General features: G+C 45.6%; 9 protein-coding genes across 9 annotated transcripts; 4 read left to right on the top strand and 5 right to left on the bottom strand.

Annotated features, from left to right (window-relative positions):
- Positions 1 to 109: 109 nt before the first annotated feature.
- Positions 110 to 3,817, bottom strand: C8R40DRAFT_1123147 (glutathione degradosome). Its single transcript, XM_046228887.1, has 17 exons — positions 3,648 to 3,817; positions 3,455 to 3,594; positions 3,253 to 3,361; positions 2,486 to 3,189; positions 2,301 to 2,435; positions 2,160 to 2,247; positions 1,965 to 2,101; positions 1,804 to 1,901; positions 1,489 to 1,732; positions 1,394 to 1,428; positions 1,261 to 1,336; positions 1,139 to 1,209; positions 1,013 to 1,071; positions 817 to 963; positions 495 to 760; positions 366 to 440; positions 110 to 308 (listed from the first exon to the last, which is right to left on the bottom strand). Exons 1-17 carry the CDS (start codon positions 3,682 to 3,684, stop codon positions 204 to 206), a joined length of 2,526 nt encoding a protein of 841 aa, XP_046082288.1. The 5' UTR covers positions 3,685 to 3,817; the 3' UTR covers positions 110 to 203.
- A 927-nt stretch (positions 3,818 to 4,744) lies between these two features.
- On the top strand, positions 4,745 to 7,713 carry C8R40DRAFT_1123136 (oligomeric Golgi complex subunit 6). The gene is made up of 11 exons (XM_046228886.1): positions 4,745 to 5,247; positions 5,306 to 5,436; positions 5,489 to 5,686; positions 5,749 to 5,916; positions 5,967 to 6,300; positions 6,361 to 6,497; positions 6,551 to 6,626; positions 6,680 to 6,988; positions 7,060 to 7,152; positions 7,208 to 7,276; positions 7,339 to 7,713. The coding sequence occupies exons 1-11, from the start codon at positions 4,786 to 4,788 to the stop codon at positions 7,660 to 7,662; spliced, it is 2,301 nt and encodes a 766-aa protein (XP_046082287.1). The 5' UTR covers positions 4,745 to 4,785; the 3' UTR covers positions 7,663 to 7,713.
- Positions 7,714 to 7,958: 245 nt separating this feature from the next.
- C8R40DRAFT_1072730 (uncharacterized protein) lies at positions 7,959 to 9,086 on the top strand (the record flags this gene model as incomplete). The annotated part of the gene is made up of 2 exons (XM_046226499.1): positions 7,959 to 8,855; positions 8,985 to 9,086. 2 exons carry the CDS (start codon positions 7,959 to 7,961, stop codon positions 9,084 to 9,086), a joined length of 999 nt encoding a protein of 332 aa, XP_046082286.1.
- Positions 9,087 to 9,577: 491 nt separating this feature from the next.
- Positions 9,578 to 11,383, bottom strand: C8R40DRAFT_1239977 (uncharacterized protein; the record flags this gene model as incomplete). Its single annotated transcript, XM_046233503.1, has 3 exons — positions 10,717 to 11,383; positions 10,566 to 10,654; positions 9,578 to 10,512 (listed from the first exon to the last, which is right to left on the bottom strand). The coding sequence occupies exons 1-3, from the start codon at positions 11,097 to 11,099 to the stop codon at positions 9,578 to 9,580; spliced, it is 1,407 nt and encodes a 468-aa protein (XP_046082285.1). The 5' UTR covers positions 11,100 to 11,383.
- C8R40DRAFT_1123114 (P-loop containing nucleoside triphosphate hydrolase protein) lies at positions 11,384 to 15,480 on the top strand. Its single transcript, XM_046228885.1, has 15 exons — positions 11,384 to 11,984; positions 12,041 to 12,070; positions 12,125 to 12,617; positions 12,667 to 12,977; positions 13,037 to 13,116; positions 13,173 to 13,369; positions 13,420 to 13,637; positions 13,690 to 13,840; positions 13,899 to 14,092; positions 14,146 to 14,313; positions 14,361 to 14,674; positions 14,725 to 14,841; positions 14,896 to 14,952; positions 15,009 to 15,145; positions 15,216 to 15,480. Exons 1-14 carry the CDS (start codon positions 11,559 to 11,561, stop codon positions 15,127 to 15,129), a joined length of 2,877 nt encoding a protein of 958 aa, XP_046082284.1. The 5' UTR covers positions 11,384 to 11,558; the 3' UTR covers positions 15,130 to 15,145; positions 15,216 to 15,480.
- On the bottom strand, positions 15,481 to 16,856 carry C8R40DRAFT_1239975 (uncharacterized protein). Its single transcript, XM_046233502.1, has 3 exons — positions 16,277 to 16,856; positions 15,958 to 16,217; positions 15,481 to 15,889 (listed from the first exon to the last, which is right to left on the bottom strand). The coding sequence occupies exons 1-3, from the start codon at positions 16,849 to 16,851 to the stop codon at positions 15,675 to 15,677; spliced, it is 1,050 nt and encodes a 349-aa protein (XP_046082283.1). The 5' UTR covers positions 16,852 to 16,856; the 3' UTR covers positions 15,481 to 15,674.
- Positions 16,857 to 17,403: 547 nt separating this feature from the next.
- Positions 17,404 to 18,520, bottom strand: C8R40DRAFT_1174883 (uncharacterized protein; the record flags this gene model as incomplete). Its single annotated transcript, XM_046232255.1, has 2 exons — positions 17,404 to 17,448; positions 17,498 to 18,520. 2 exons carry the CDS (start codon positions 18,518 to 18,520, stop codon positions 17,404 to 17,406), a joined length of 1,068 nt encoding a protein of 355 aa, XP_046082282.1.
- Positions 18,521 to 18,623: 103 nt separating this feature from the next.
- C8R40DRAFT_571744 (uncharacterized protein) lies at positions 18,624 to 19,317 on the top strand. The gene is made up of 4 exons (XM_046235494.1): positions 18,624 to 18,826; positions 18,976 to 19,024; positions 19,076 to 19,167; positions 19,228 to 19,317. Exons 1-3 carry the CDS (start codon positions 18,727 to 18,729, stop codon positions 19,158 to 19,160), a joined length of 234 nt encoding a protein of 77 aa, XP_046082281.1. The 5' UTR covers positions 18,624 to 18,726; the 3' UTR covers positions 19,161 to 19,167; positions 19,228 to 19,317.
- A 1,656-nt stretch (positions 19,318 to 20,973) lies between these two features.
- Positions 20,974 to 22,093, bottom strand: C8R40DRAFT_1174882 (uncharacterized protein; the record flags this gene model as incomplete). The annotated part of the gene is made up of 3 exons (XM_046232254.1): positions 20,974 to 21,191; positions 21,239 to 21,498; positions 21,555 to 22,093. 3 exons carry the CDS (start codon positions 22,091 to 22,093, stop codon positions 20,974 to 20,976), a joined length of 1,017 nt encoding a protein of 338 aa, XP_046082280.1.
- Between the last annotated feature and the right edge of the window lie 22 nt (positions 22,094 to 22,115).

Below are 22,115 nucleotides of genomic sequence, written 5' to 3'. Positions count from 1 at the left end.
GTCTACAATTTGCTCTTCTTTCATTCTACCCTTGACACGCATCATAGCCATTATGTATGAGTGTCATGACTAGCAGTTATATCCACGAATATGAGATTAAAGATAAAGACTAAAATATACAGAACTGACGTTCAAACTGATACAAGAAATGCATGTCACAAATAAAAACACTAATAGAATATCTTGAACATAGATTAGATCTTCTACGTGCTCATCTCTGCCACCTTCCTCAGAAACCTTGCAACGACGGCCTTGCCTCGTTGAAGGTTGTTGAGAGACATCCGTTCGTTCGGAAGATGTGCTTGATCCTATGAATCGAGTAATATTAGCTTCGAACGATCGACAGCATATCTCTGACAACGAACCAAACTCTGGCCCATAGGTAGATGGAAGGCATGGCAAGCGAAAGCTTTCTCAAGATATGGTACAGATGGCACAGACTGAGCAATTCATCAGTCGAATAGTTTTCGTCAGTCCTCAGCAAATTTACTTACCCCTCCCTCCCGGATACGAAGAGGCTCCAGGCCCCATTCTTCATGAATCGCACTTTCTAAAGCTTTGAACCAAGGATCGTCGAGCTCTCCGATCCACCAGTCAGCTGGGTTATTGATGTCCACTGTGATCTCATTTGGTGATTGAAGGTCATGGAATGAAGATCGCAAGAATTGACAAAGGGAGTTTGCGATAGTATCTAGTTTTTGGTCAGGAACGATACGAAGGGATATCTGTGAGTTTACGGTCCCAGGGATGACAGTAGGATCTGAGACAATGAATCAGAGATTGTTGAGGCATAAGCGAGGAAGAGTCTCCACTGACTATTCGGGCCCGAGACCTCGATATTATGTATCGTCAAAGCAGGTTCACGCCACCGGGAGGCCATGTACGATGCAGGCTTTTGTGTCACAGCAGCTATCCGTGAGTAAAGCTCTTTTTCCGCCTCGGTTTGCACGCGAACATGGTCGTCTGAACATCAATCAATACAGAAATGAATGCTTGAATGAGATAAACGCACAGAACCCAGGTATCTGTATTTGGTTCTTCCTATCCGTAAGAGTAGACAAAAGGTTGATCCTAGGGTAAAAATACAGTGAACATAGAAAATTAGTTCGGCTCAGGTTGATCAGGAGAACCCTCTGACATGTCTTTCATGGGCTCTGCAACTCCGCCACCATCAACACCCGAGTGTAGATCGGGAAGTTTGTTGCAGACCTTGTGAATAAATTAATATTGCAGGGCTCAGGGAAGACAGAAATTAGGTACCGCGATTGAGCAATGGATTACTCCACGAAGACCATAGGTGATACATGGTGTGTCTTCGGATATCCATGTCGAGTTACTTCGGTAGGGATAATCAGCCTTCAATCTACTTCAACTCTCAAAGAACACGACTAACCTGACTAATATGGCATCAATGTGCCCTATTTGGTCCTACCCATGTCAAGGCTTAGTGATCATACTCCAAGCCAAAAAAACACAACATAATCATACCTTATACTTGTCCACAGCAGATGAAAAATTCATACTCCCACATTCCTCTTGTCCTTCAACAAGAAACACGACATCCACTCCCAGAGAACGTTTGTATAATAGTTCTGCGGCGGCGAAGGCAACGGCTATGATAGGTCCTTTGTTATCCGTAACCCCACGACCATACAGATAGCCATTTCGTCCATCTAGCGTGAAGGGATCGGATTTCCACCCTTCCGGAGGAGCTGGGATGACATCGTAGTGCCTATTAAAGATATTCAAAAAGTTAGGTAATGTATGGCAGGGGAATCGTGGTTGAGGGGAAATGAGACTCACCCATAAAACAGTAATCGAGGACGATTACCTGTGCCATGATTTCCAGTAAAGGTGCCCAGAACTAAGGGATTGGTGCTCCCAGATTCAGAAGTCGGAAGCTATACAAAGAAATAATTTTAAGTGTCCGTGGTAGTCATTAGTTGACAAGATCAGTCCCATACAAGTTGCGTCTTTGCACCAAGTTGAGTAAGGCATTTTTTGAGCCAGATAGCGGCTTGTCGACAGTCTTCGCGATGATTGAGGTAGCAGCTGACGCTGGGTATCGAGACAAATTTCGAGAGCGCGTATGTGATTCTGTCTATTGAACAAAAGTTGTTGCTAAATGGAAATAATGATATAATATAGAAGAAACTCACCTCCGCCTAGCTGTGAACAGTCTGAAGGGATGGCGTCCTCTGTTGACGAATTTCGGAAACGAGGGCGTGGTGGCACGACGTTCCAGACCTTTTTCGAAAGAGGTTAGTCAGAAATAGTGAACAGGTATTTACAATATTCACCTTGATATTATCGTCGTTCCCTCCAGTTACCAACATATAGTTGGTAGTTTCCGTCCTTGCAGTGATCAACGACGATAACACAATTCCATTGTGTGCGTGCCAGGACGCAGTACAATCGAATGAGCCAGAGAAACGCTTGATGTCAGGTGAGTAAGATCTCTCCAGTTAAAGCAGGATCAACATACCTTGACCTGCCCATTGGCCGAACTTGCATACAAGTCCGAGTCGATCAGGGATAGCGAAAGTATATCAATCCCTTCCTGGACAATTATACTTCGGACAAGGGTCTTGGTCTCCAGATCCATGATTTTGATATGCCCGTCCTGGCAGCCACCATACACCGTCTCCCCGTGTGCCACTAACGCGAGTACGGCGCCATAATTACACTCGAAAGTATGGACAATTGATGGTCCCGAAGCGGAACACCTCCAGATTTTGACGGTCTCATCGCCACTACCTGTAACAAGGGTGACTCCGACTCCGCGTTCATCAAGGACAGTCATGCAGTATATATATCCAAAATGCTCCGACTCGATAACGTTCGTTGAAGGCACCTCTAGTCGAGGAATTTCCGCGGAAAAGTACGGAATCGGAGTCTGAGGATTGTTTGCGTTCAAGTCTGCAGGTCTCCGGTCGAATTGAGGGTAGCTATCAAAGAATTTATGGGCTTTTCGAACGCTGGTGCCATTTGGTGTTGTTGTGCCAGAGTCGGTCGTAAACGCAAATTTGTACCATTGGAGGGAGGTATTTTGGCAGCCAATGTAAATCGTTTGAAGGGTCGGTGACCAGGCAATCGAGTACAAGTCCCCGGCGCAGGTTTCGGTGTAGGTGTCGATGATATATACTGGCTTGAGTGTAATAGTAGACCACACTCGAACGGTGCTGTCACCTAAATTGAATCGTTAACATGAGCCTGAAAACCTTGAACACCAAGAAGCGAAGACCAACGCACCAGAAGAACTGAACAGCCACTTTTTGTCCTCAGCGTAAACTAAAGCCAACACACTCCGTGAATGTCCTTGCAATGTTGCCTTCAACTCGAAAGTCTTCTTGTCCCAAACCTAAAACGAGAAGAAAGATTGAGAATTATCTCCCACCAAACACCGAAAAGAACTCCGAGCATGTGAATGAGGATCGGAATGCAATGGACTGACCAAGATATCGTTATCCTGATTGCCAGAAAAGATGTAGTCGTCGTTCGCGGCCAAACAAAGGATAGAGCTATTGAGTTTTTGCAGAGAATGAAGCTGGTAAGGGTCAGAGCCCTCAGTTTGGATATTCCTGCTGAGAGATGCTGGTTGACAGCCATCAGGACGATAAGATTTTTCTCAAGGACGCCCGACGTACAATGAGGAGAATCGGAAGAATTGGAAACAGAAGACATGCAGCTGCTAAGCGAGTTTGCCTTTTCCCTTTTCTTTCACTTTTCGCTATATGTATGTATGACTCGAAAACTGACAGCAAAAATCATGACGGGAATCATTATATATGAATATGAATGAGTGCCGCGATGGATGGTGCGATTAAGAGCTCACTTCAGCGCTTCCGACCACATAGCAACATATGTGGATGGTCTTTCGTTGAGGAAAGCAAACATTATGGTTCGGAATAAATCCACATCATCATATGTATTTACTAGGAAGAGTTCTTCTTATAAGAATTCAGCTGAATTCTGAACAGTGCTGCAGTAGTGCAATAACCTGAGGTTGCAGTGGACGCCCGCATGAGTAGAACGATTTTTCTTCACTCTCGTGAATTCTGACTTGCCAGACTACGACCCCGGACGAAGCGTTGTCATCCTCGGATAAGCACGCATCGGCATGACATTCTACGTATACTTGCGTTGGGAAAAGCATATCAGTACATAATATGCAGTCATTGTGTTCGCAAAACTCATCCTGAGCATTTAACGATACCTGGGCCCTTCCCATTATCCAACTGTTCTCATATACCATTCTTCTCAATATGCTCTAGCCCGATGATCAAAGCACCTCGAACCCTCTGTGAGCGTTTTCCAGAATCCATCGAGAGACAGCAGTATCTTCGAATAATGCATCACCAAACATGTCCACTCCTATATCTAAAGAACGATGAGAGCAAATCGAAAGAACAATGATCCATGGCATAACAGAAATCATCGAAGATGACCGTAGAATTTCATCAGGTGTTTTCCGCAAAGTAAAGATGGTAGCTGAGTCGCGTATTGTCGTTGGTGTTCCTGCTGGGCCGTCAGAAGTAGACTACAAGATGCTACATACTACATAGACGGTGCATTTCCGTTTGGTGATCATCAAGGTCACGATGAACGTTTTGAAGAATTGTCGCGAATTCATCTGACTGCATCCACACCAGACCTGATTCCGAGCAAAATTTGTGAATTTGATGTTCGTTCAATTCTGATGTCGATGAGAGTTGGAGCAAAGATATGAGCGCTTGAAGTTGAATGTGCCCACACGCGAGGTCACACGAGTTGACAGTCAGACTTATGTCTGGACCAATACCGTATTCTGATTCTTCATCCTCGATATCCTCACAGCGAAAGAGTTCTAGCTCGTGGACCTCGCAAGCTCGGAATCCCGTCTCTTTACGATTATACAAAGTTCTTGGTATCAACTTCGACGATGAAGCTACTCGGGAAGCGTTGCAGACACTTTCAGAACTCTATGTCAATAGCAGCTCATCTGGCTCCACCGTAGATGCCAGCTCAAAAGTGAAGGAAACTCCCAAGAGCAATGCACATTTTGATGGCGCGCTGCTCGAAGATGGAGAAGACGAAGACGACGATGAAGAAGAGCGCGCTCAATCATCAACCGGAACCTCAAAATTAGTAGAAAACACGCCAGGGGAAGCAGCTGCAAGGGCAAGGAAAAATCTGAAGCGGGATATGGAGCTCAGGCTGGCTGAAGGCAGTCGACATTTTCTGAAAGTCTTGAGTGAAGTTGATGAGGTGTGTACTCACTTCCCGATCGCAGTATCGTTATTCATCTACCCAATGTCCTATTCAGAGACTGGTCGCCCTCCAAAAACACGTTTCGGCAATGCATACAAGCTGTGACGAAGCCGAGAAGCAACTCCAACTTTCAAATGAAGCGAGCAAATCCCTTCTTGAACGAGCAGGTAATCTACGTGAAGAGAGGTGCGTGTTTTTTGTCTCCTGCGAAGTCCTCTATATACTGAGCGCAAGAAAGACAAGAAGTTGAAGACCGAAAATCGATTGTCTCCTTGTTCCTTTCACGATTTACACTCACGGAGGAGGAAACGGAGGCGTTGACATCTAGAGATGTACCAGTGGGCAAGCGATTTTTCCAAGCTATGGACAAGACAGAACAGATTCGAGAAGATTGTCGTGTGTTAATGGCCGGTGAGGATGGTCCGACGAGAGCTGGGTAAGTTCGACAAACAATCTCAATTGAGATAACTGATCATGATACCTAGTATCTACGGCTAGGAAAGACATCATGGCATCTACCGCCTCTCAACTTGAACAAGGCTACGAGAAAATATTTCGTTGGTGTTCCTACGAGTTTCGTCAGGTTGGACGCGATTCTCAGCTTGAAGTGAGCACGATCATGCGGGAGGGCGTCCGTCGCCTACGAAAGAGGCCTGAGCTCCTCAAGTGTGTTCTTGTCACGGACTTCTGTTCTTTGTCTGACAGTCTTCGCCCAGTGAATCACTGGCTGCGCTTTCACTCACCCGTCAAACAACACTGACATCTTCCTTCCTAACTGCCCTTACGCGTGGCGGACCTTCTGGTCTCCCTCGACCTATTGAGCTCCATGCTCACGATCCTCTGAGGTATATCGGCGACATGCTTGCATGGGTTCATCAAGCTATTGCCGCTGAACGGGAGTTCCTCGAGGCCTTGTTTAGTATCAAGGAAGACGGCCGTTTGATTGGTAGTGCGAGAGAGTTTGCTGAGAAAGGCAAGATGAGCGAGGAAGAAGAATGGATAAGGGAGCTCATGGACGCGGCGGTGGGGAAAGTCTGTGTCCCTTTGAAGGTAAATAATGTGTGATTTCCTTTCCATCAGTGACTTACGCTTTTCATTTTTTTTGTCTAGATTCGCGTACAACAAACTATCAGGTCGCAAGAAAGTTCGATTATGTCATACAAGATCGCGAACCTGTTGCAGTTTTACAAGGCAACCATGACGAAGACGATTGGTGACGACGCGGTTCTATCTGTAACGTTGAAGGAGTGCGTACAAATAATGATACATTTGTACAGCCGTTCTTCTAAATGTTGCTCAGAATTACCGACCTGGCGTACCAGACTTTCTTTGGCTCTATCGAAGCTCAATGTCGTTCACTCGCTCAAGCAACTCTAGTACGTTCCGAAGATACTTTTATCTGTCTCAGAATTTCTTTAATGCAAAGTAGGATCTTGATGATACATCCCTTACACCTCCCATCCCCATACTCGACCACGTTCAAATACTTCGTGAGATCATGGCAGTGTATCAGTCGTATCTCGGGGACGACGAACTGGATGACGGCGACGACGAAGATAATTTGATCGGTGATCATAACAAATCGCACGCAGCCGGGAACACGGGCTTCCTCAAAATCGGCGATGTCATGGTACAGCCAGCGTTAGATATGTGTCTTGATGCCGGGGAAACGAAGAAGAGGCAAAGACCTGAATGGGACAAGGATGTTTTCGTATTGAATTGCTTGAGTTATCTTTTGGTATATGCGGGTTTGGCAAATTGTTCGTGTTAATTCACTGACTCGAATGGTTTCGTATTTTTTTTCTGCAGAGTGTTTTGGAGCCGTTTGCATTCACCAAGCCTCAACGAAAGGTGATTCAGGAAGCAATTGAATCGAAAGTTGAAGAGTTGACCGAAGAACATGTGAATCTATTTATACTTGACTAATATCGTCTTTTGTTGAGCTTGGTCTTTCCAGTACCTCGATATCATGACAGACGCAGGATTAAACCAAGTCGCCTCCCTATGCCGCAATCATGATGACTCGGTAAACTGTTCTGACTATACACTATTTGTCTTGGCTTATATTTTTTCCTCTCTTTACAACAGGAACCTCTCTCGCACGTTCCCGGCATTCAACCTGCCCAGCTTCAATCCGCTCTCGCCTCCTTCTCCCGTTGGCTATCTACCTCCATCGAAGTTGTCTCCTCATCCTCCCCCCGTTTATCTCGCCTGACCCTTCAGCGTCTGCATACGCAGATACACCATGCTGCGCTAGAGAGAATGGCCAAGGCGTATGGCATGATTTGTGAGAGGGTGAGGAGGAAGGAGAATAAGTATGAGGCTGCGGCTACGTTACTTGGGGCCGAGAGACCATTTGGTCAAGTTGGGCTGCTGTGGCAGATATTTGGGCTCAAAGAAGAAGAGGAGTAGGAGGAAGAGAAGGACAGTGTTGAGCATGTAACATGTATATAGTCCACTATTTACATAACGAGTACTACCTGCCTCAATGAATACAAGTAACAATAGGGTGTTTCACGACGAAAAGAGAAGCCTTTTTCAGGCCTTTTTTGGATATTTTTCGGACCCTTTTTTCAATTCTTTTTCAGTGAAAAAACAAACAAAAAAGGCTCAGAAAAGGCCATAAAAAGAGCTCGTCATGAAACCCCTCCTGGGACTTTATATAGACCTGTATTTTCTGTAGTAAATTAAATCATCTTGTTCTTTACATGCCCGCAATATCGACACGTCAGCGCGTACTTCGTGGGGCTTTCAAGTATGCCCGAAAGCTACAAGGATGGAGGAGGAAATGCCGCAAGGAGTCGGAACTGTTAGATGAATCGGACTACACTGTGGATAGTGATGAGTTCGGAGTTTCTACAGATGATAGATCCTCACTTTCCACACTCTCATCGTTCTCCTCATCTCTCTCGTCTCTCTCGTCTCTCTCGTCTCTCTCATCTCTCTCATCGATGGAAGACAGAGACCCCGACACTATGACGGAGTTTTCGGAAGAAGAAGAAGAATGGGAAGATCAGAATTACATGATGCGCTATCGAGCCTCTCGCGCTCGGATTGCAGAGATTCTCAGCACCCGGGTCCTGTTTCCCCATCGCGTTCATAAGCTCTCCCAGCTCTTTTTGGTTCTCGAGCTCTACAAGAAGGACGATCCGAAGCGTTTTCGGCGCAATATCCGGGTCTCTCCATCCACTTTCGATGAACTCCTTGCACGAATCTGTGATCATCCTGTCTTCATGAGTCAAGGCTCGGCACATCAGATACCTATTCAACATCAGCTTGCGATTGCTATGTTCCGTTTTGGACACTTTGGAAACGGAGCTTCGGTAGAATCTATTGCTCAATGGGCTGGGATGTCTGCTGGTACAGTTGTAAATGCCACACGACGTGTCATGGTAGCATTCTTGGCACTTCATGATGATGTGATCCACTGGCCAACAGCGAGGATGAAGGAGGAAGCGAAGGAGTGGGTAGAGGCTGCAACATGTGCTGCATGGAGGAATGGTTGGATCTTTGTTGATGGTACCCTGATCCCTCTCGCGGAGAAGCCTGCTTATCATGGCGAGGCTTATTTTGATAGAAAGTCCAACTATTCCCTCAATGTTCAGGTGCATGACATCCTCTACAAAATCAATTTGTGCTAACAATAGTTCTTTTGGTGTAGCTCATAACACTTCCGAATCTTCGAATCATTGACTATGTGATTGGTCACTGCGGCAGCACTCACGATTCAACAGCATTTAACGAATCTCGCACTTGTCTACAGCGGCAGCATCTTCTTGGACCCGGTGAATGGATTTGGGCCGACTCAGCATATCCTATCGAAGCTTGGTGTGTGACACCATATAAAAAGCCTCATAACCGAGATCCTGCCAACAAGACCTTCAACTTTTGGGTCTCACACGTATGCAATAGAAACTCACTAATCTTCACATCACTAATCCTGACTATCGCAGGTACGTATCCGATCAGAGCATGCTGTTGGCCATCTCAAGGGTCGCTTGCAGTCACTACGGGGCCTTTGTCAACAGATCTTGGATGAACAATCACATCGGCGTGCTTTGGAATGGGTTCGGACATGCCTTGTCATACATACCTTAATTCATATAATTGAGGAAGGGGATGTGGACTCCGAGTGGGAGGAGGAGCTCATTCAACAAGGTTTGTCATCTGATTCATCTGAATCAGAGTCAGACAGTCATGAGCATGTACGAGCTGAGGTTCGCCGAGAGTCTAAAGGACAACGTAAACGTAGAAAGGTTCAGAATGATCTATTTGCGAGCGGTATTACTGAATGAATACATAGTCACATAATGGTACCATAATATGACTAGATTTGATCGAAGTTGAAGTCAGGATAGTCTGTGTTGTTACCAGAGAGGGAGGCATTGAACCCATTACCCTGTTGCGAACTGTCCCCTGGCTGCAGAGCTGGAATTTCTGGAAGTGGGGAAGATGTCGAAGTAGGTGCAAACTCTTGACCAGTAGTATTCATTCCAGTAAAAGAATTGAATGTTGGCATAGATGGTCCAGCAATGTTTGATCCTCCCATGGCATTCAGATGTCCACGAATGGTGTTTTGTGGTGCAAATGCCATAAGAAGGTTGTTCATCATCATGAAAGTCTGCTGCGTTGTCTGAGCCTGCAATGCCACTGACTGCTTCTCTAACTCCAACTTTTTTTCATCCAATCGCATCTTCTCGCGTTTTGCAGCTATACGGGCAGTGGTATTTTCGAGTTCCTTCATGCGAAGAGCAGTACGAGAATCACGGCGCTGAGCAGCATCATCGAGTTCCTTCAGGTGAATTTCGTCAAGGTCAGCTGCATCAAATTGGCGCTTCTTTCCTTCCTTCCCATCCCTTTCCTTCTTCCTCTCTCTCTTCTTCTCCTTTGTGAGTGCAGATTTCGGAGGAGGAGTTCTGTGGTGGTCATCAAGCTGGTCAAGCTGATCCATGTCATCAGCTAACTCGCTTCCAGCAGATGAAGAGAAGCGCATATGATTGGTAGTGGTATCCCAGGTTGGGACATCGAGCCCACTGTCTGCAGCATCATCATCATTGTTGCTTTCTTCGTCTTGGTCAGGTAAGCGAGTCATGGCCAACTGAGATCTGGTGGGAGCGACGGACTGTCCGAATAGTTCAGAGGTATTGTTGGAATGGTTACTGCCACTGGTTGCATTACTAACACCAATAGGATTGTAATTTGGTAGTTCAGACCACATAGCATGGAGATCATCCCAGAACTCGAATTCCTCCTGGATCTGTTCTGCTCCGGAAAATTCAGTCAACTGACATGTTTTCTTAAAGGGTTTGAAATACCTATGATATTTTGTGCTTGATCTTCCGGCAAAAGTCCTCCTCCTGTATCCTTCAAACGACGGACATGCTTTGAGTAAGTCTTCTTTAATCTGTAATGTGTTTGCATCAGATCAAGTAGTTCAGTTCTGTTTCTCATAAAAGAGTGAATTACTTTGCAAATTGTTGTTGAAGTGAGGTAGCGAAGCGGTGGGGGTCTTTTGCATATTCATCTCTCCACTCTTGTTGTGCTATCGGCTCATCATTGCTTGTGAAGATGTGTGCAGCAAGGGTGCTGAACATGTTGATTTTTCCTTCCTTTCCCTGACTCTTCTTTCGGTCCTCTGCCTTTGCATCCACTGTAGAATCACTAAACAACTTCAAACGGAATTCAACGTTGTTGATAAGATACTGAATGGCCTTTCGTATCCAACCAGGATTGTCCCCCCATTCAATTGGCTTTGCTCGTTCTTTCTTCGGCTTGTTGGATACTTTGGGTGTTTCAACATTAGTTCCTACCCCATTCTTGTTGGAGACCTTCTTATTTCCTTTACCCATTGGGTCTGGGGAGTGGCAGGTTCTTATTGAGGATAGGATATAGGAGTACCAACTCGTACAAATTGATGACTAGTATTACTAAGCAAGGAGGTGCAAAAAAGAGAGAAAAAAGGACTTGGAAAAAAGACATGGTGTGCAGAAAAGGCTCCCTACCCTTTTCTGCAAAATGACAAAAAAGAAGTTCTTTTTCAAAATCTTGAAATCGAAAAAGGTCTGAAAAAATCATCGAAAAAACCATCAAAAAAGGCCTGGAAAAGCCATATCTTTTCATCATGAAACACCCTAATGTTGACTCGCCGGGCTGATGACTTTGCACTGTTGCACCGCGATTATCACGTGGCTGGGTTCTACTGTGTTTCTTTGTGAATCTTCCTTTCTCTTAATGGTATGTAGACATAGATCTACGTTTCCCTACATTTTGATCTTGTTGCTCGAATCTGCACCTCATCCAAGACCCTCATGAACCATCACTATGCTCCGCCACAGTATTTCTCTCCTCCCAGCTTTTATTATCCGTATCCAGTATCGCCTATCCATTCTCTTTCCTCGAGCGATCCATCTCCTCCAGGCTTCAAGCTACACATAGAGAATGGCTGGTACGTCCAGCCTGCATCTGTGCAGACTGGACTATCCACCTTAGGACCAGTATCGTCTAGTGAACCATCGCTTCATCGCTCCAGTAGACCACCATCCCCAACTCCTTCACCTTCTTTAGTTTCGCGTCATGATACCAAAACACATCATTACTGGAAAGGAAGACTCGCTCCGCTTCCGGGCTTCTCCTCGCCCTCCGACATGCTCAAGTTAAATCATGCCGTCGAGATCAAGAAGGATCATACGGAGAGACCTCTTCCGCCACCTCCTGGTTTGTCGAAGAATAACGATGTTAGTGTCTATGCACTTTGCTAGAGACTAGAGTCCTAATTGAATCAATGCCGCAGGGAAAATCCGTTTCTACCCTTGATAAATATGTGTGCATCATCGCCCCTTTTTTACTTCATTCTGCAACCTAAATTCTATCTCAGGCTGATATATTCGTACCTCAATTTCTGAAAGATATACAAAAACAAAGTCAAAATTTTCAACCTCTTGCTCCGATACCCATTTTTCCCCTTTCTTCTTATCTTCATTCTTTTTTACCGTCGTCTATTATTGAAAAACAAACCAATCTTCATCCATCTACTATTCTTTCTGAACTACCTCCTGAGAAGGCCGCTACGTGCCAGATTTTGAATGCTGATGGATACAAACAACATTGGAAATCTTTGTTATCTTGGGAGTTGGACCAGTTGGCTACCGATAAACAGAAAATCATTTTGTGGCAGGTGAAGGTCAAAATGTTGGATTGGGCCCAAGGTCAATTTTCCGTACTCGTTCCAGGGATACGGGAAAACTATCCCAGGCTAGACATCGGGGACGTCATTCATTTAAGGGAAGTCCTGGTTGACTGGAAAACAGGGAGTGGGTTCGCTTTCGAAGGAAGGGTGATTAGGCTGAAGAAACGAGAAGGCTTCATTCGTATGTTCTGTGTTTATACTACTATAAAATCCTACTCAATTCGTTCCAGATTTTTCCTGTCCTACGCTCAAGACGCACATCGAGACGTTTATTATACAAGAACCATCGTTCCAGGCTGATGAAGAGGTACCTCCTGTCCTCAACCTGTCTTTTATAACAAACGCACGTCCCTCAGTTGTAATGGACGTCGCTGTCTCTACCTTGGCTAGTGCGTTGGATTCCAATGGAAAGCGTGATGTAGCTCATCGGTGGTTATTCCCCGAGATGGACGATTTGCATCTCAATCTTCCTGTCCCTTCCACACCACCTAATATAACAGGAGAGGTTTGGGTCGACAATGGCTTGAATGCGGAGCAACGGGTCAATTTTTGCCATGCAAGTCGATCATCAGTGCTTATCCCCCTTCTGTTTCGCTCTAGTTCGCCGCTTCTTGTATATCAAAATTTCAATCGCCTGTCCCGTTTCTTATCAGTGGTCCTCCGGGTACAGGAAAAACACGGTAACGGTACTTCCAAATATCAGAAGTTGAACACGCTGTCTAACCCTATATTACAGAACCGTCGTGGAAACCGTCCACCAAATTTTACATACTCAGCCAGAAGCACATATCTTACTTTGTGCTCCTTCCAACTCCGCTACTGATACTTTGGCACTACGACTTGGGTCATCTCTCAAACCAGGAGATATGCTCCGCCTTAATGACCAGAACAGAACCTTTGCGGAGGTTCCAGATTCAATTCGTCAATTTTGCTGCAAGTTCACCAGTTCGTTCATGTCCATTTCTTTCTGACAAAAAGCTCAGATGTTGAGAACGATAGCTTTGCCATTCCTACTTGGAAGATGCTCATGAGCTACAAGGTAGTGGTGGCGTCGTGTCTGGACGCAAATATTCTCGTCGACGCTGCCTGTACGAATACCGTTCTTTGTGCGCTAGAAGAACACGTAGTGTCATCGCTGCACCCTCACAGGAAGATCAAGTATCAGATTGTTCCTCATTGGACGCATCTGCTGATTGACGAGGTGGAAATCAATTCTGCTTGATTTCATTATCACTGCTTAAACCCTTTGTCAGGCCGCGCAAGGTTCAGAGCCGGAACTTCTAGTTCCGATCTCAGTCGTTCTACCCAAGCATGAGCTTTCCGCTCCCAATCGTACAACTTCGTTCGATTACCACTGGCTTTCCACTGTCCCACAGTTAATTCTGTGCGGGGATATCAATCAGCGTACGACCTGGCTTTTCATAGCACTGGACTACTAATCTGACTCAATTTGCTCACATAGTGGGACCCATCATCACATCTCAACAAGCGCGTACCTATGAACTCGATGTCTCCTTACTCGAGCGTCTCTTCGATAGACCGCTGTACGCGCAACACGCCGAGACACGTCATCCTCGACGTCTACCCCTCACTGGTTTGCCGCTGCACCACAATTCAGTGCAATCAATGTTCAAGCCATTCGTGAATCTCGTTAAGGTGGGTTCGTTCATAATGACTTGTCCGTTTCGCTTTCTTATGTCGTATCTAAGAACTACCGTTCTCACCCAGCAATACTCATGCCACCTTCGGCTATGTTCTACAATGACTCGTTAGAGCCTTGCGCGAGCAATGGTATGATCTCCTGGGCGGGGCTATCCAACAATAAATACCCTTTGATGTTCCTTGGCTGTGACACTAAGGATGAAAGCGTCGACGAGGTCCGTATCTACGCATTCTTCATCTAATCAGCCTAATTTTGTCTCAGCGTGCTACCTGGTTCAACATTGGTGAAATAGATCAAATCGTAGAAGTGATCAGCTCATTGATGTCGGAGGCCGCCAAAAGCATTCCACCGCTCCAAGCTGACGAAATCGGGGTCATGGCACCTTGGCGAGAACAAGTTTGGAAAATCCGAGAAAGATTAAGGCAGGCGGGGCTATCTCGAGTGGATGTGGGAACTGTGGAGGACTATCAAGGCAGAGAGAAACGAGTTGTGGTCATCTCTTGTGTGAGGTCTAGTGCCAGGTTTCTGGCAGAAGACGGACAGAAGGGGATTGGTCTGGTTTTTGAAAAGAAAAGGTTTGCTCGTTTTCTTCAGGTCTTGTACCGATGCTGAATGGCGATCGTAGAATGAATGTAGCTATTACCCGTGCTAAAGAACTCCTCGTCATAATCGGCAATGGCAATCTACTCAAATATGATCCATATTGGAAAGGTTTCCTACAGTTTGCTCTAAGGAACGCACTGTGAATATCATTAGATATCTCATCTTCTAGTCTTGTACTGACACTCAAAAATAGATATGTAGGTCCTGAATTAGCGCTCGAGGACGATGGTGCTTGGATATCACGCCTAGAGTCAGTTATCCACCGTCTACTTTTTATCCCCTCCATTCTAATGCATTCATATCTAGGTCCAAGACTGCTGAAGCCGAAGAAGAAGTCGGTTTGGCGACTATTGATCCTACAGGGATGAGGGCCACGATGATGCTAGCGGGAGGTGTAGTAAGGGAGATTCTCAAAGATAGTTTTTGAGTTGGGTAGATAGAAGGTCTGTTTTCAACGGGATTATTGGTACTTCCGTAATGTAATCTGGAGGGATGACCACCCGGCCTTTTCAGAATATACCACGAAGATTTGAAGGAGGGTAGAAAGAAATATCTCTCGAGATCAGCTCAAAGTCTACAAGAAGTTTGGGAATTGGATCTGGCGGAGCTTTAATACAAACAAATCTTGGGACAGTTGGTTTGTAAAAGGATCTGAGCTTTAGCTGTGCCGAAACTTGACGAGAAGGAAGGTCCGGAATTCGAAGATAGGATTGAGAGAGCCACCTTACTGGTAACGTGGGTTGCTAGTGCCCTCATCAATATCAAGAGTTTTTAAGCAGACGTAGGTGAATGACAAAATAGAGAGCAATGATCACAAAGCTGAATAAGGATGATTAAGTACTAGTGCTCAGAGTACTGACAAGGTAGCCCGGTGACCGTCAACAAAAATGTGATCTATAACCATGGCTTGGTCAACAAGGCCTCAACCAAATGACAAAGGCTAGCAACTCCGTAGAACACAAGCGACAACAGCTAATGCCTGCTACCTAATCCTGCATTTGCATTGAATTTTCTCTCAAGAGCAAGATGCAGGGTTCTATTTGTCTGAATGTCTGGATTCATCCGCCAGCGGTCAATCAGATTTCCTACAGCAGATAGTGCTTCCTTTTGAGACATCCCTTGATCAAGAAATTGTTGCATCTTCATGAATGCAAATTTCTTCTCAACATCATCCTCATGGAGCACAGCTGTGATGAAGCATTAGAGTGCGACAATGAGTAAGAAGGGTAATGGAAGGAACGAGAGAAAGACCAACCAGCTTCAAATAAGAGCATGCACTCTCTTGCACCATATGCCTCTGGACATCCAAATTTCCACTCACTTGGATATGACATGAATGTTCGGACAGGAAGCATGCGTCGACAATCGTGGCCCGTTACAGCATCAGAGAAGTCAACGAAACGAAACGATGTACCCTCGGGGTCGCAAAGTATATGTCGCTCGTGTCCCTTCCCAATTTGAGTGTGGTATATGCCATGATCGTGTAGTTCATCTAAGGCCTCCACAATCCGAAGCCTACAGGATGAAAGAATATTACACTTGATGATCACATATTCCGATAGAAGCAAACTCACCGTATTGCTAGAGTAGCAGACTTGGGCTTGTGTCTCAAAAACGCGCCTAATTCCATGCCACCCCATTCCATGACCGCAATCATAACCTCTCCGCCCCATTGTGAAGTAGGAGCATGCCACAATCCGTAATGTTTCGGAACAAGCTTGCCCTGAAACTCCCGCAAATGTTGACCATAGAACTCTGCTTCTTTTCGAATACGTTCCGCAGATTCCTGTTGATTCTCATCAGTCTCCAAGAATAAAACACCCTTTATTGCGAGACGGGGAAAGTCGCGGTGTTCAGAATCTATCTCGATGACTGCAGAGCTGCAAAAACTTGATACTACAAGGATTCGAGCAAGGTCCTTCCAACCTGGAAACTGTGATTCCGCCATTTGACCATAAGAGTGGTACGGCGCTGTCCCAGTAAGTTTCGAGTTTGGAGGGAGCTCCGCGAATTGGGTGTCCCCAAGCTTTACTTTGTGAAAATTTGTGGGAGTCGTGGCAGCAAAGTCCAGTGTGAGCAGAAGCGATTGCTTTTCATGTTCAGCCGCGAATGACCGGAAAGGTGGACTACTAGTTTCTGTGGCGCCCATTGTAGACAAGAGTACACATAAGCGCTCATAGTGCTCATTGACCAATCGGAATACATAACCTCTTTATTAAACGCAAATCATGTAAAGCTTGTCTTCTGTAGTATAGCGCGATGCGATGCACGGTGACCAGCTCGGTTCCGCCTCCTCGCTCCCTTCGTGTGTGCAAGTGAGCTTCATGTATCAGATCATTGCAATGGGATGCTATACCGCATGTCGTGTTGAAGACGACATATTGAGGACGATGATGCTCGAATATCACGCCTAGTGTTAGCAATTTATTATTCAATCTTCCCTTCTAATGCTTGGTATCTAATGTTTCAGCCGACGAAAAGGAAGTCGGGCTGGCGACTGCTGATCCCATCTGCGGGAGGTGTAAAAAGAGGGATTCTCAAGTATGATTTCCAAAGTTGGGAGGAAAGGTCTTTTTTTCCCCAAAGGTATTGTAGGTATTTGCCTACACTAAGGTAGAGACCGTAAGTATTGAATAGGAATGTATAATCCAAGAAGATCGTCGATCCAGCCACTGGAACCTCAGCTTACTACAGAACCTCGTCACCCGCCGTTCGGATTGGCGGTCGGGATGTCACATTCGGAGCCCTGAAGAGAATGTAAGAGAGAATACGACAGAGCAACAAACGAAACCTACTCCATTCCGAATTTGTACATTAGCCCGTACACCTTTTTCCTTTGCTGTATTCACGTCAGCTCGTCCGCCAGAATTGGTGTTTGTAGTGTTCAGCGGAGCAATACTAGGAATCCTAGGACGCTTTTGATGAGCGGGAGGTTTGAGCTGCTGAGACATTACTTCGTCCTTATGCTCGACGAAATCTTTATGAGCGACGTCGTAGTCGGTGAAATATTGCCAGCCATTCGGAATTCCTTGAAAAAGCGATACTTCGCGAGACATAGGAAGGCTTTGAGGAAGACCATCGTGAGAACCTCTAGAGCCAGTGGAGAGACGAGAGAATAACGGAGGCGGCACAGGAAGTTCCATTGGGTGGGAATCTTCGAAATCCAGGCCTGAGAAGATGAAAGGGCTGGATGTGGGAAGGGTGGAAAGTTCTTCATCCTGCGAGTTCGAGACAGCGAGAAGGTCGAAAGAGTTACTGAATGAAGTCGCATTGTTGATATCCGGAGCGGCGTACGAGAAAACGTTGTTGAGAGCGCGTTTAGCGGTGCACGTAGGGCAAGCATCAACAAAACCTCGAACCAAAATGGATGGAACGAAGGTATAATACTCCCTCACTATAGCCAAAGTTCCTGAAAAGTCGCCGTGATCACTTTTTCTATGACAATACTGCAAGACGTCGTAGACTTGATCTTGAGGAACAACCACACGGCCTTTCCAGAGTAGAACATGAAGACTTGAATGGGATTCAGAAGATAGAAGAAAGAGATCGCCCTTGCCACCAAGTACGATATCCTTCGAGACCAGCTCAAAGTCTGTAACAACCACGCCTTTGAGTTTGGGAGTTTCTAGGCAGAGCTTGATGTAGTCGTAATTGCGTCTAGGCAGAAAAGACTTTAGATGATTGGTTCGCGAGGATTTGTCCGCAAAGCGAGCTTCGACTTTGCTGAAATCTTGACGAGAAGGAAGGTCCAGAATTTGAACAGAGGATTGAAGTTGAGCGAGGTCCTCGGAAGAAATCCGAGCAAAGTTCGGCGTCATATAACTTGGAATTATGAGTTAGTCTGCTAGTGGACTCGTCAGTATTAAGATGCACTGACAAGAAAATGCAATACTCGGCAAAAATAGAGAGATGGTCGAACAGATGTAAGGAGCGATTAAGTCGAGGATTCGGCGATCGGTAGAAGCCGAACGGCCTCTCCACCTTCCTCACTTCAGTGAGCGCGTCCCTAGTTGCACACAGAAATATGAAATATTTATTTCTTCTTTTGCCCACCATCCCACCCAAATTAAGCTCAATCTCATTTACAGTATACACCATGCTATATTTGCTGTTGGCTAACAATGGTGGGGTCCGGATTCCTACTATTTCGGGTAGTCGGATCTCCGGCCTCCGCATCCCCAGGTTGTGTGGAATAAATATTCCTATGCTCTTCTCAGCTTAGAATAAATATTCCATCCTCACTCCTTGCCCAACTCACGTTGTTAGTTCCTAGCATCTTTAGCCATTTGTATCTGCACAGTGCTCGACGCCCGATACGAAACGTATGTATAAGAAGGGCTGATCAATGCAGATTTACTGATACAAATTTCTAGACACACAAACAAGTCAAAGCTAACTGCTCAAAAAATATTTTATCAAACTCTCAATCAAGTCTCGCTATGGCTTCTTGCCAGATAAAGCGCCCGTAGGAAAAGCACACTAACATGATCAAGAAATCTAATTGTTCATAGCGCTATAACTTCAGTTCCATCTTCGACAACAGGCGTTAATATCTTTGCACGGACCAGTCTACCATACACACACTGTCTCTTGGTTTACTACATAGTCATCACATTCGGCTCCCGAAGATCTCAAAATACCAAACGGTTATCACGGAGGATTTTGACTGCGCGAGTGAGTGATTTGCCTTTGCTTGCAACGAGGTTTTCCTTGCACATTGTACCTTGAACATAATCCATCGATGACCGATAAACCAATAGTTTCACCAGGGTACAATACTAGATGCGGGGGGCCAGGCTTACTTCCACCAGAAGACGAACCCAGTCTCACTGTAACGACACGCAAACTTGAGGACTACATTAGTTGAGATATTGATGTAGCAAGTTATGACAGCTTGGAAGGCACAGATCGAGAGATACGACAGATGGATGGAGCAGATATCTGTAGACGAACGGGGGAGTAAGTCCAGAAATGAATAATGGGCCGTGTCTTATGTCTTATTCATAGCAAAGTTCGAGGGTCCGGAACAGCTTGGTAACCATTCTGATACCCAATTCAAGCCAAAAAAAAGATGCAGGTAAGTCCGGCTGAGGACCAACAAAGATCAAGGACACACATTCAACGAAGAAACGGTCAGCGAAAACAGCCTCATAGACTGCCAGAGACCCATGAGGAGGGCCGGACAGCATAATACTTCACACACACGAGCATCCTTGGGCAAAAGATCAGCAGCAGATCAGAGACACGACTTATAAACACACCGCTGGTCGGATGGGTCACAACCGTCATTCTTCAATTTCAAGTTTTCCAAGCTTGAATACAGTGTTAGGACATCTTGCAGCCGTATTGCGACACCTCCGTACGGTTCTATCCTTTTCCATCTCGATGTGAATGGGTCGCTCGGTTGTCCGCTACAGGTGACAACCTCTTGCAGTGCATTTAGCCGTGAAGCTTCACCAGGGTAATGTCAAAGAGATATATCAATAAATCTTTACGCCTGGCGAAGCTCCTGGCTTGTATAATCAAGCCTAAGGTCTCGGTCGGGTAGCCATTCCTCATGCATGATGTCAGATGGTGAGTGGAGGAGGAGGGAGTTCTGGGGGCGATGATTATAAGCGGCATCTGGGCGTTGCTCAATTTGAGCATATGCAAATTCAGTGCCTTTGTTACCTGTGATCTGCTTTGGGCGGCGTGTACAATGACCTTTTGATCTAAATGACTGTCATCAGCTGAAGCAAAGGGAATAGGAAAACTATACGCCGTATGTGATAGGTAGTGAACAAGTTATTGAGCGAAAATCATAGTATAGACATTCCACCATGAAAAGAACCATGATCACATACATACCGCTACCAGGCAAATGCAATATTGCTCATTCGTCTGCGCGTCTCCAAGATGAGTGAGATGAAGGCCCTGAGAGAGCTGATTCCGGAAGAATAGGTTTGCCAGCAACCTTCGATAAGGCTGTGTTTAGGAAAGGTTCACAGTTGGATTCAATATCTAGTACGCTAGTGATCGATATACGTTTTAGCGATCGCAGTTATATAGCTTAGGATTGTACACACACCTTGTAGAAAACCAAATATGCTGAATTGAACATCACTTTCGAGGAACAAGATAGCCATTGAATGGTCTTCTCAGGTTTGCGTAGTTCATAGTGCAAATTTTTAAAATCTTACCCCAAGAAAAGGAAAGTATTTCGCAACATCGCAAAGGTGTAATTGGCGGATGTAGATACGAACCACAACATTTATTGAATTGCTGCCACTTATTAGTAATTCTTCATGATTTGCATTTCGTCTCCTGATAAAGGAATGCTATTCTCAGTAACAGGCCGTCTTTTTAGTTGAAATTCGGGAAGTGTGCGCCAGTGGTCAATTGTGCATCCTACAAGGTGTAGAGCTTCTCTTCGAGACACTCCTCGGGCAAGTAGTCCCTGCATATGCATTAACGCTACGTTCATCTGATCATCATCCCTGTTACGAACGCCTGTAGCAAATGTAAGCACGAGTGAAACGGATATTAAAGTCGCTTACGATTCCCAAATAAGTCCAGGCATTGCCTTATACTGTAAGCCTCTCGACATCCAAATTGGATACGACTAGGATATGAATCGAATAATCGCACGGGGAGTTGTCGTCCACAAATATGTCCCGCGAATGCGTCAGAGAAGTCCACAAATCGAACGGATTCAGTTTCGATGTTATATAGTACATGCCGTTCCTGGCCTACCCCAATCTGTGCATGATATACGCCATGATCATGTAGCTCATCCAAAGCTTCAGCAATTCGAAAGCTACACAAACAAGCACTTGAGTTAAGCGGTCAATATTTTAATGTATTAGAACCCACCGACGCGCCAAAGTAGCAATCTCACTGTGAAGGAAGGCGCTTAATCGCATACCTCCCCATTCCATGACTGCAATGAGCACCTCTCCGCCCCATTGTGTGACAGGTGCATGCCATAGACCATAGTATCTCGGAACGAATTTTCCCTGAAGCTCCTGCAAGTGGGCGGCATAAAATTTCGCTTCCTTCAGCATACGCTCTGCAGACTCTTGTTGAAGGACATCCGTCTCTAGAAACAGCACACCCTTGACCGCAAGGCGGGGGACCTCGTTTGATGACTGAATAACAGCAGAGCTGCAAAACGTTGAGTCCGAACGAAGCCGAGCAATTTCTTCCCATCCCGGGAACAGAGATTCTTTCATCGGACCATAAGGATGATATGGTGCTGTTCCAATTAGGTCTGGACCTGGAGGAAGTGGTGCGAAATGAGCGCCCTCGAGTTTCACTTTATAGAATGTCGTCGGATGAGGAGCGGTAAAGCCAAGCGTGAGGTGGAGCAGTTGCTCTTCATGGTGATCAAAAAATCGAAGTGAAGGCGCCATTGTCGCATTCACTGTAGGCTGA

Source organism: Lentinula edodes, assembly GCF_021015755.1.
Source record: "Lentinula edodes strain Le(Bin) 0899 ss11 chromosome Unknown C8R40scaffold_39, whole genome shotgun sequence".
NCBI classification, from domain to species: Eukaryota; Fungi; Basidiomycota; class Agaricomycetes; order Agaricales; family Omphalotaceae; genus Lentinula; species Lentinula edodes.
This window is presented reverse-complemented; position numbering and strand designations above follow the sequence as displayed.

What these genes read in the sequence shown, in the direction of transcription:
- C8R40DRAFT_1123147 (XM_046228887.1), bottom strand. Translation starts at nt 3,684, where the DNA reads ATGTCTTCTGTTTCCAATTCTTCCGATTCTCCTCATT. An exon ending in GCAGAGCCCATGAAAGACAT is followed by an intron (nt 1,072 to 1,138) that starts GTCAGAGGGTTC and finishes TTTTTACCCTAG; the next exon opens with GATCAACCTTTTGTCTACTC. An exon ending in TTCGTATCCGGGAGGGAGGG is followed by an intron (nt 441 to 494) that starts GTAAGTAAATTT and finishes TGAATTGCTCAG; the next exon opens with TCTGTGCCATCTGTACCATA.
- C8R40DRAFT_1123136 (XM_046228886.1), top strand. Translation starts at nt 4,786, where the DNA reads ATGTCTGGACCAATACCGTATTCTGATTCTTCATCCTCGATATCCTCA. An exon ending in AAGAGGCCTGAGCTCCTCAA is followed by an intron (nt 5,917 to 5,966) that starts GTGTGTTCTTGT and finishes GTCTTCGCCCAG; the next exon opens with TGAATCACTGGCTGCGCTTT. An exon ending in ATTGCTTGAGTTATCTTTTG is followed by an intron (nt 6,989 to 7,059) that starts GTATATGCGGGT and finishes TTTTTTCTGCAG; the next exon opens with AGTGTTTTGGAGCCGTTTGC.
- C8R40DRAFT_1123114 (XM_046228885.1), top strand. Translation starts at nt 11,559, where the DNA reads ATGAACCATCACTATGCTCCGCCACAGTATTTCTCTCCTCCCAGCTTT. An exon ending in AGGATGAAAGCGTCGACGAG is followed by an intron (nt 14,314 to 14,360) that starts GTCCGTATCTAC and finishes ATTTTGTCTCAG; the next exon opens with CGTGCTACCTGGTTCAACAT. An exon ending in CTGGTTTTTGAAAAGAAAAG is followed by an intron (nt 14,675 to 14,724) that starts GTTTGCTCGTTT and finishes TGGCGATCGTAG; the next exon opens with AATGAATGTAGCTATTACCC.
- C8R40DRAFT_1239975 (XM_046233502.1), bottom strand. Translation starts at nt 16,851, where the DNA reads ATGGGCGCCACAGAAACTAGTAGTCCACCTTTCCGGTCATTCGCGGCT. An exon ending in TCTGCTACTCTAGCAATACG is followed by an intron (nt 16,218 to 16,276) that starts GTGAGTTTGCTT and finishes TTCATCCTGTAG; the next exon opens with GCTTCGGATTGTGGAGGCCT. An exon ending in CATGCTCTTATTTGAAGCTG is followed by an intron (nt 15,890 to 15,957) that starts GTTGGTCTTTCT and finishes GCTTCATCACAG; the next exon opens with CTGTGCTCCATGAGGATGAT.
- C8R40DRAFT_571744 (XM_046235494.1), top strand. Translation starts at nt 18,727, where the DNA reads ATGAAATATTTATTTCTTCTTTTGCCCACCATCCCACCCAAATTAAGC. An exon ending in TTTGCTGTTGGCTAACAATG is followed by an intron (nt 18,827 to 18,975) that starts GTGGGGTCCGGA and finishes GTTAGTTCCTAG; the next exon opens with CATCTTTAGCCATTTGTATC. An exon ending in CTCGACGCCCGATACGAAAC is followed by an intron (nt 19,025 to 19,075) that starts GTATGTATAAGA and finishes ACAAATTTCTAG; the next exon opens with ACACACAAACAAGTCAAAGC.